The sequence below is a fragment of the Myotis brandtii genome, unplaced genomic scaffold, assembly GCF_000412655.1.
Source record: "Myotis brandtii unplaced genomic scaffold, ASM41265v1 scaffold56, whole genome shotgun sequence".
In the NCBI taxonomy this organism is placed as follows: domain Eukaryota; kingdom Metazoa; phylum Chordata; class Mammalia; order Chiroptera; family Vespertilionidae; genus Myotis; species Myotis brandtii.
The window spans coordinates 1,560,520-1,571,487 of NW_005370080.1; the positions used below are offsets into that span (position 1 = coordinate 1,560,520).

Below are 10,968 nucleotides of genomic sequence, written 5' to 3' on the forward strand. Positions count from 1 at the left end.
GCCATTCCCACCGCCGCGCTGCAGTTTAAGATCCGCGCCCCACGCCCTGGGAGCCTCGTGCTTACCGGCCTCCTGGCGGCCGCTGAATTATTTCATTCTAGGCGGAGGGCGGGGGAGCAAAGGGACCCCGCAGCCCAGCCGTTCCGGGCGCTGGCAGCGTGTAGAGGCTTGTGCGTGCGCTACTCGCCGGCTGCGGAAAAGACGCGGGAGAGAGTCAGTCCCGGGCTGCAGCGGCGTGTGTGCGGGCGTGTTGGACTGGACAGCGAAGCTAAAGCAGAACCAGGTGGACCTGAGCAGCCATGCTTCCCGGGGTGGGCGTGTTCGGCACCAGCCTCACTGCCCGAGTCATCATCCCTCTGCTGAAAGACGAGGGTTTCGCGGTGAAGGCGCTGTGGGGCCGCACACAGGAGGAAGCGGAGGAGCTGGCCAAAGAGATGAGCGTTCCCTTCTATACGAGTCGCATTGACGAGGTGCTGCTGCATCAGGACGTGGACTTAGTGTGCATCAACCTGCCGCCGCCCCTCACCAGGCAGATCGCTGTCAAAACCCTGGGTGAGTGGCCCCTCCCCCACCTCCTCTCCTGCCTCCTCTCCTCGCCTTTCCCGCTGCTTTTTCTCCTCTCTCCCTCTCTTCCTCCCAGAAGCTTACAAGGCATCTACGCGGACCCGAGGACCTGAGACCCCACATTCCGTTCGCAGCGCCCTCCTTCCTCATCCCTGGCCCTCAACGCCTCTTTGCTTCCCTCCGCCCTTCTGGCTCCACCTGGACGCGCTTCCCCACGTGTGCGGCGCGGGGGCTGTAGGAGGCGCATGCTCCGGGGATGGGGATGAGGCGCATCAGCTGTTGAGGACTGTGGATGGCTGCTCTGAGGGAGAGAAAACTAAGCCCCCAGCCGTGTGTGTAGTGCCGGAGAATGTGCGTGCGCGCCTGCGAGAGGCGAGTGCGCGCCCCAGAACGCTGAATAAAGGGCCCCACACACCTTCCTGGTTTCCCGGGGGGCGGTAGACCTGACGATTAGCAGCTGTGGCTCCCTGCTAGGGGTAGTTTGCTACTTTCCGCTATGAGTTAGTTTAGTGTGAAATTAGACCTCTGACAATTATCTCGTCTTCGCTGGAAGCAAGGATAGCGGGAGTGGTTGGATGTCAGGGTTTGGGGGTATCTCCTGGGACGTCTTATGAATCTGGGAGGTTCATAGGTTAGTACAGACTGGTTGGATAAAACCAGAGAGTTTTAACTTTCGAGTGCTGCACCCCAGAATAGTCTGCGCAGATTAGGAGTCATAGACCTTCAGCTTTTAGGGCATGAGCGCAGTAGTTCCAGAGGCACAGAGGCTTTGTGTGGGAAAAGGCCCCACGCAGCCGATTTCACGTGGAGGCAAGCAGTAATCCCTCCTGAATTCCCGTCAGGGCTGGTGTTGACAAGCGGGTTGGGCATGAGCTCACGGCCCCTCACCAGCCGGTCCCCCCACCTAACCCAGGCAGTCTGAACAATCTCAGAGTACGGTACCAGCATGTCTGCCATCCCCAGAGGAACAACTGTTTTGTCCATGAGCAGTTCTCACTCAGACCTAAGACAACCCCAGGGAGCTTGTCCTCACTCTCCCAGGAAAAGTGTCGGAATTTTATTAGCCAGGAAAGAGACAAAGCACAGGATGTCACATGAGAGAAAAATTACACAGGGAGATTTGGGAAGGCACCCAGAAACCAATGGTAATTTATGTAATCTTGGACAGAATGTTTTATTTTTAAAAACAAGTGTGGGTTTCGGGTAGGTGAAACATACATATATTTCAATTCTATCTTCAGAGACCTATGACCAGAATGTAGAAATCTCCCTAAAACACCATTCTTATCAGGCCATTCTGCTATTAACTCACACGGGACATCTGCTATAATAGGCTGCCCAAGGCTGTCAGTTTTCAGGTTACTTTTTATTAAGCTTCTGACCTTTGTTGCTTGGTTTCTTTGGCCTTGAATTGAATGTCACTGGATTTTGGCTAATATTTTGTTTCTGTTTCATATAACGTATGTGTTGGGTAGTTAACCTCTGTGCTTACAGTGGGTCTATGCATATCAAATAGATTATAGCCATCCTATAATATAAATCTGTTTGGGCAATTAGTATAAAACAGGTCCATATTGAGCCCCATGTCTCCTAGAGGGCATATGACTGGTCATATCAGAAAGATCATGTTTGACATCACTTTTGCCTCTAGGGCAGCGCAGTCCTGCAGGTCAGACCCAGGGAGCAGCCCTAGAGCTTGTCTCTAGGACAGTGGCAATTTGGGGAACAAGGATGTTTCTGTTTTCTGACCATCATGAGTCATGAGTGGGGGTACTTAGGTCATGAGTAGGGGTACTGGTTTCAAGAGAAGCACAAATTATATATTTCTAGATATTTATTTTCAAAAGTCCCTATGATTTTTCTTTCTTGACAAGACTAATGCGAGGAACATCTTCAAAACCAAGCATAAGAGGCACAGGAAATACTAGTAGACTTGGTTTAATACTCATGCTACGGAATAGGGCTTTGATCATGTCTTCATGGTAAGTCATAGGCTTTTTTAAAAAAAATTTCTGAGTTTGCAGGTAATTTGAAGTCATCTGTGATCATAGAATTGGGGAGGCATCGGATTTAGAGGGACTGGAGTTTAGTCTCTTTCTAGACTTCATCTTCACTGGAAATTCCCTGGAGGTCACTCTCCTTTGAGTTGTGCTTGTGAGTACCAGGCGGGGTAGTAGTCTGGGTTTGCTTTGATGTCACGGTGAGAGGTTTGTCACAGGCAACACAGGAAGTGAAAACCCCCGAACAGTTATACGATGGTCTGGCCGTTGGGGGTTTATAGATGCTAGAGTTTGTCTGGATTGAAACAAGCCAATCTTGATTAGTCCTGGTGAATTGTCTGTTTAGCAAAAGCCTGGGCAGCAATGGTGAGAGATCTGTTGTCTATATCCAGAATTGTCAAGGAGAGGGGTTGGTCTAGATATCCTAGATGAATAAAGCTTGGAATCAATTGAATAACAACATTATTTAATTTTAAAAAATTTCCTTGAAATCTCTATCTTAGTGAAGTAGGCATTTCTCTGTTGTAGAGACTTTTCTATAATGTATAATTTCTACCATGTCCAGGGCTGCCTCTTGTTAAGTACCTACTATGGGCCAGGCAGTGTGGTATGTCCTGTATATAAAACATTTCATTGCATGATTAAAATAATCCTCTCAGATAGATGTTAGCTCCATGTTACAAATGAAGCAACTAAAATACAGAGACGTAAGTCGAACTGCTCAATTACATGTACCTAGAGATTTGAACCCATCACTCTGCCTCCTCTGGAACTTATTTCTTCCTCTCCTATCCCCAAACTTGCTCCTTTGCCTCAGTTTCTTCTCTCTGTTAACAGTAGCCAAGTGAGATTTTTGGAGTTATCCTCTACTCCTGTTACCTCCCCTCGCCCCCACCCTGGAATCAATTCCTAAATCTGGTTGATGCCAACTCCTTAATCCCTCTTGTCTCTGTTCCCTCTTCTGCATCATTGCTTCTTCCATAAAAGGAACTAGGCCCTTAACTAGTTTGTGAATTAGGTTCCAGTTGGCTCCTCCCTACCCGTGCCTCTGTCCACTTTCCACCCTGCTGCCAGAATTATCTTGAAGAACTGTGGACCCGGCCTGGCTGGGTAGCTCAGTTGGCTAGAGCATTGTCTCCATACACCAAGGTTGCCAGTTCGATCCCCAGTTAGGGCACATACAAGAATCAACCAATGAATGTATGAATAAGTGGAACAACGAATTGATGTTTCTCACTCTGTGTCCCTCTCCTTTCTCTCTAAAAATCAATAAATAAAAGTGAAGGGAAAAAAAGGAACTGTGGACCTGATCATGTTACTGCTCCACCCTTTCATCACTTCTGGGAAAAGCCCCAACTTTTTGACATAACCGGCAAGAACTGCTGGTTTTTCTGGAACCCCATGAACTTTAGCTAACCAGACTACTGCTTGAATGGACCCTGTTGGATTTTATGTCCATGCCTTTGTCAGATCATGGTTCCGCCTTATGTTGGTGATGGATGCCTGTTCTTTCTTCAAGACTCAGTCCCAGTGTTACCTGCTCTAGAATTCTCCCCCTCAGTCCTGTCTCCTACATATCCGTGGTCTCAGCACCATGGGCCCCCATCTTATTTTGCATCTATTTTAATGCATTGTTTAAATTTTATTTAGCTATTTAAAATAGGTTATATATTCACATGAAACAAATTTTAAATGCTATAAAAATACACAGTGAGAAAGAAAGAAGTATGTGTCCCTCAGTGCCTGTCCTCAACAGAGGCCATTTTTATGTTTCCTTTTGAAGGTTCAAGGAGTGTATTGGCAAATATATGCATGAGAATTTTAAAATCTTTTTTACACAATTGGTAACATCCTATTATATATACAGATTACATATACACACACATATACAAAAACAAGAGGCCCAGTACATGAATTTGTGCACAGGTAGGGTCCCTTGGCCTGGCCGGCGATCAGGGCCAATCGGGCCGTCTCGCCCAGTCCTGATCAGGGCCATCAGGCCGGCTGGCCAGGGGGAGGGACAGCGGGAGGTTGGCTGTGGGAGCACACTGACCACCAGGGGTCAGCTCCTGCGTTGAGCATCTGCCCCCTAGTGGTCAGTGCGCATCATAGCTACCGGTCATAAAGGTTGCTTAGACTTTTATATAGATAGATATGTACATAAAAAAACTCAGAATGTGAAAGTATCCTTGTTTCCATTTTTGGCTGCATAATATTTTATTGTATGGCTAAATCAACGTTTATTTAACCATTTCCCTATTACTCAACATTGTTTCCAATCTTCTACTTATACAAACATCGTAATGAATGCACACCAATCCGCTTGTAGGAAAGACACGTGAACTGCTGGTCAAAAAGCATGTGCTCATTGCATTTAACAAAGACAGTGCCAAATGAGGGGGCACCTGAGATGACACAGCTATCTCAGACTTCCTTGTGTGCCTCTCTCCTCAAGCCCCTTGACTGCCTGGTGCCTCACCTTTGTATCCAGAGCTGCCTGGTGTGCAGGGTATAGCGCAACTACCCAGCCAGCCTTTGGGGTCAGTCAAAACATGTCTCGGTTTGTCCTCCTGCAGTGGGCTACTCCACCTAGACCAGGGGTGGGCAAACTTTTTGACTCAAGGGCCACAATGGGTTCTTAAACTGGACCGGAGGGCTGGAACAAAAGCATGGATGGAGTGTTTGTGTGAACTAATATAAATTCAAAGTAAACATCATTGCATAAAAGGGTACGGTCTTTTTTTTTTTAGTTTTATTCATTTCAAATGGGCCGGATCTGGCCCGCGGGCCGTGGTTTGCCCACGGCTGACCTAGACTATGCAATGAGCCGCCCAGCTGCCTCCTCATGTTCACTCTTGTTTCTTAATCAGGTTGTTCTCTTTAGAACACCAAATGGAGGACACTGCATCATTCCCTGTTCTGAACCTTTCAGTGGCTCCTGTAGCACTTGGAGCAACATTCAAGTTCTTTGTCAGACTTACTTGGTCTGAAATGGCCCTACCTAGTATTCTTTCCCACCTCTTTGGCAACAGTACATTCTCCCAGGCTCACTACCCTCCAGGTACTTTGTCCTCCTTTTGTTCCTCAAACACGCCAACTCCTTTCCCAGCCCTGGGCCTTTACAAACCGGCTCATCCCCATGTCTGGAAGGTTCTCCCTCACTCCTTTGAAGCTTCTCCTTCACATATTCTCACTTTCAAGTTTCAGCTTAAATGTTCTATTGGGAGAGAGGCTCTTCTGGATCCTCCCCTTCCAAATCTTTCCGCCCCACCTGTCACTTATACCTCTGTCATCCTCTTTATCTTCCTGGTGACACTATCACAGTTTGTGAAGATCTCTTTCATTTGTTTGCTTCTTCTCTTACTTGCCATTTGTCTCCCCAACTAAAATGTAAGTACTGTGACGTAGAGCCTTTGTCTGCTTTGCTCACCAGGGAGACCTTATCTCCCCAGACAGTGCCAGGGCACTGAGTCAGTCACCTCGTAGACACTCCATAAATATTTGCTGAGTGACAGGTGAATGCCTTTTCATTGAGTGAATGCTTGGGGAAGGTAAAAGGTTTTAAACAGGATGTGTCAGTCAGTACATAACATTTTTGTTCTGCATGCAATAGCCCAGTGCCTCTCAAACATTAACATGCAGTCACAGCACCTGGAGATCTTATCAAAAGGTTGAGCAGATTCCAGGTGGGACCTGAGATTCAGAATTTCTCTCCAGCTCGCAGGCGATGTGGAGGCTGCAGCAGCCAGACAGAGATGTGCTGGCTCTCCGCCTCTGGAAAAAGAAGTTCTCTACTGTGAGTAATGAACCTGGCAGGGGAACTGTGCTAAAATGCCTCTTGTCTTTGTGTGTAATTTGATCACATCTGTTTTCATGGTCTCTGCCCTGATATTTGGAGACAGTAATGCAGAGGCTCTCGGAGAAGCCTCTCCATGGGATGGAAGGCTCCTTTGGGAGGGAGAATAAGGCTTAGGGTTTCGCGGAGCTTTGATATGGCCGCACATTGATCTTGCCCCAACTTGTTTGGCACCATCAGCTGAAGACCTGGAGCAGTACACCCTTTCCTGTCCTACTTCACAGTGTCAGCAATTGCTCAAGGTTGAGGAGGGCCGCTGGAACAGGGGTGAGAGAGCAGGAGGAAACCTGGTTGAGTCAGGGCCCCTCTGGTCATGGTTGCCACACTAGCAGAGATACGGCTGCAGTTAGATAATGAAACGGCACATTTGGACTTGAGAGTAACCCTTCTGAAATCCCAGCAAACTCTGCATTTCTGGTTCTTCCTTGAAGTCTCTTCTTGAGCTCTTTCTATCTGAAGACTGTGTGGGCAAGGCGATTTCTGCCCCTGAGCACTGAGGGAAATGATTTTGGTCTGATGATTTGTTGCAGAGTTGAGGAAGCCCCAAGGCATTATGTAAATGAAAGAAAGACTCCATTTACTGTTAGGGAAAGGGAAGCTTCACCAACCTCATCACATCTAATTGAAATTAGGTGCAGTTGAATGATAATTTTGTTGATGATGCCTGGCTTTGAAAATGTACAGTTGTGCAGAAGTTTAAACTGGAGTGAGATGAAGCCAAATGAAGAAGTTGGACATTTTGATACCTGAAACTGGATGAACCAAAAAAAAAGAAAAAAAAAAAAGAAAGTGGAAGTAAATAGCATGTTTTAACCATTTGTATGCCATAAGTGTCTATAGACGCAAGTGGTGGACCTTTTTAAATTAAATTCAAAATATCGTGGTAGTTAACTGGTTAAGGGTTACATACAGGCAATTAGTTATATATTTTGATTCAGGACAATTGTGGCCTGGCAAAGAGCATCATTGTATAAGGTGTTGTGAATCATAAGACTAACCAATGAAAGGAAAGGTTGGCAGGTGACAACTGTGTGACATTGGGAGAGGTAAACATCCTTCCTGAGCCTGTTTTCTCATCAATATGATGGAGTTAAAGACCCTATCTTATAGGGTTGGTGTGACAATTAAAATGGGTGAGGGTATGTAGAGACCAGCCATGCCCCTTTAGTTATCTGCATAAGTTCAATAAATATTAGTTTTACTTCTCCCCAATGTGATCAATGCTTTAGCCTATTTCAAGTAGTGCTTTTGAACATATTTTTTTCTAATTTTCAGAAGAGATGAGTCCCTCCTGATAGATTCAGAAAATACAGTTGAAAGTTTTCTTATTTAAAAAAAAATATATTTTATTGATTTTTTACAGAGAGAAAGGGAGAGGGATAGAGAGTTAGAAACATCGATCAGCTGCCTCCTGCACACTCCCTACTGGGGATGTGCCCACAACCAAGGTACATGCCCTTAACCAGAATCGAACCTGGGACCCTTGAGTCTGCAGGCTGACGCTCTATCCACTGAGCCAAACCGGTTAGGGCAAGTTTTCTTATTTTTAAAAGGGAATGTGCATAAGCTAAGTGTCAAAGGTTGTCTTAGCTCAGAATCCAGTACTTGCTTCACAGATATGTGGTCTAGCAGGTGCTGATGGGTTACCAGCAACTCACGATGCTCCTATGAAGATATATTACTGTGAGAAGATGTGGGGCCATCTCCTGGAACTCAGGGGCAGGGATTTAACTGGGCCTCACTAGGTACGTGGAAACCATGAACTCTGGGAATGTGACCGTTCTGTGTTCTACTCGTCTTCATGTGTCGGCTTTATCATTATCCCTCTTTAGACCAGCCTCCTCTGCTTCAAGGGCCCACGTGGTGGATGGAACACTGCCCACACATAGCTCCCAAAGACAAACACCCATTCAACCACCTGAAAAGTGCCACCCTGCCCCTGCCCTCCAATCCCAGTTGTCCCTGTGTGTGCCTGATGCCTGTTTCTGGCTGAGTCTTTTTGGAGGTTATCTCATAATGTGGGGAGTTTATCACAAAATGCCAAGGAAACCACTAATGTAGGATAGAGGGATTAAGAATGGTCATTCCCAGCTGGGCCACACTCCACAAAGGTGCTGATTATAGGAACACAGACTTAGGTGAAGATTTTGCAAATGGAGACATTTCTTGATTACGTAGGTTCTTTATCCACTTTATGAAATACACATTTGGTATTTTGCTGCTTTTATAATGTCCATAGTAAAACAGTGGAATGATGCAATCATTTGTCATAGCTTTTATTAGTAAATTTAGGATGTATATATTTTTAAAGTATGTGATGGGAAAGTAGAGAAACAGGGAGTTTTGTGGTTACCTATTGGTTTTACAAGCCTTTACTGAGCACCTACTGCATGGCGTGTGCCAGCAGGGGACCAAGATGAGGCATAGCCCTTTGTGCTCAAGTCTCAGCACAAGGCCTGGAAGGAGCCAGGAATTAGGAAAAAGGCTCGCTGGAGGAAGAAGGATTTTAGCCTTCAGATTGCCTTTGCACTGGAAGCTACGGCATCAGTTCTTTCCTAGGTCTCCAGCCTGCTGTTCTTCCCTGCAAATTTTGGACTTGTCAGTTTCCATAATTGCATGAACCAATTCCTTAAAAATCAACTTCTCTGTCTATCTCTCTTCATATAAACACACACACACACACATCCAATTGGTTCTGCTTCTCTGGAGATCTCTGACAAATACAAATTTTGGTTGGACCAAGGCCACCTGGCTAGACAAGCTGGGCGATGAGATAGCTGGCAGGTGTGTCACACAAGTGTAAGGCTGGAAAGACTTGTCGGTGGAGAAACTGTTCCAGTGAGTTCAGCTGGTGGGGGTGGGCATTCACCTTTAGGAGAGCATCTCTGAGCATTGTCCTCTACACAGGAAGACCTTGAAGGCAGAAGTGCTTTCTGGTTTAGACTCAAGCCAAAAGAATGCTGGGAAAAAGGCTTCCACATCCTCACTGCTGAGAGCCATAGTGACCCTTCACCTTGAGCAGTTCTACACCTGTCAGCAGGGCTTTGGGGAGCTGGCCACTCAAGTTTGGGCAAGTCTGGAATGCCTTAGGGTTTAGACTCTCTCTGAGAATTGTTAATGGCCTGTAGAGCATTAAAAATGCAGAAAAAAAAAACTTTACATTAAAATGATATGGATGATACATTTTTTTAAGTTTCCAATTTCCAAATGTAATAGAACTTATGGTATTGAGATGATCTGTTAGCATAATATCCAGAAACTAAAGCTACAGAATTTTGAAGCCCCAAATTAAGTTTGTTTGCAGCTTTAACAGTGCTTTAAAAAAATAGCTTTATTGGGATATACTTTATATATATAAAATTTACCAAGTGATTCAGTCACTTTTTAGTAAATGTATATAGTTGTGCAGCTACCTATACAAAAAGGTTTAGAACACTTCCAGTGTCCCAAAAAGTTTCCTCATGCCTGTTGGCAGCCAATCCCTGTTCTTACCGCTAGCCCCAGGCAACTACAGATCTGTTTTCTGTCTCTGCCTTTCTTAGAAATTTTATATAAGTGAAATCATAATATTTAGTCTTTTGTGCCTGGCATCTTTCACTTAGCATGTTTTTGATGTTCATCCATGTTGTTTCATGTATCATAAACTTATTCCTTTTTTATCGCTGAGTAATATTCCAAGATTCCATTGTATGGATATACCATATTTTATTTATCCATTCACCATTTGATGGATGTTTGTATTGTTTTCAGTTTTTTGCTATTATGAATAATGCTTCTGTGAACATTTGCATACAAGTCTTTTTGTAGACCCATCTTTTAGTTTTTCTTGTATAGTTATCTAGGACTAACATTGCTGGGTTGTAAGGTCTGTATAAATTTAACTGTTTAAGAAACTGCCAAACTGTTTTGCAAAGCAGCTGCCCATTTTATAGTCAAACCACCTATGCATGAGAATTCTAATTTCTCTACATCATTACCGACACTTGGTATTGTCAGTCTTTTTTATTATAGCCATTCTAATTAGTGTGTAGTGGTATCTCATTCTGATTTTGATTTGCATTTCCCTAACAATGATGTTGAGCATCATTAGCCAGGTGCTTATTAGCCAGTCGTGTATGTTTGGTGAAATGTCTATTCAAATCTCTTGACCATTTTTAAATTGGGTGGTTTGTCTTCTTATTGAGCTGTATGCATTGGTTTTGTGATTTTGTTAAGTTGTTAAGTCAGGGGTAGAATTTTTTGGTTTTAAAATGCTTCCCTTTATTTTTGATTTTGGAACCAGATACAGTTGAAATAACCCCCCAAGCCAAATGAAATTAGCTTTGCCAGATATTCATTGAAATGGTTCATTATCTAGAAGAGAAAGACAGCCATGTGAGCGGATGCTCATGATGGGCCCCAGCGTTGCCTGGGGTCCTGACAATGCACGGAAGATTCTTTGAGGGAAATTTCCAATTTGAAGATTACCGGACATGCTCCAGGATCTTTCAGTCACTTGTTTTGCACAGTGTCTGGACAGTGTTTCTCTCCCCCCCCCCCCCCCCCCCC

General features: G+C 44.9%; 1 protein-coding gene across 1 annotated transcript in view; it reads left to right on the forward strand.

Moving 5' to 3' along the window:
• The first annotated feature begins 6 nt into the window (after nt 1–6).
• The window catches only part of GFOD1 (glucose-fructose oxidoreductase domain containing 1), a 118,513-nt gene continuing 107,551 nt past the window's right edge, over nt 7–10,968 (forward strand). The window contains exon 1 of the mRNA XM_005878415.2: nt 7–552. Within this exon, the coding sequence (XP_005878477.1) occupies nt 300–552 (253 nt within the window). The 5' untranslated portion in view covers nt 7–299. The remainder of the gene's footprint in view (nt 553–10,968) is intronic.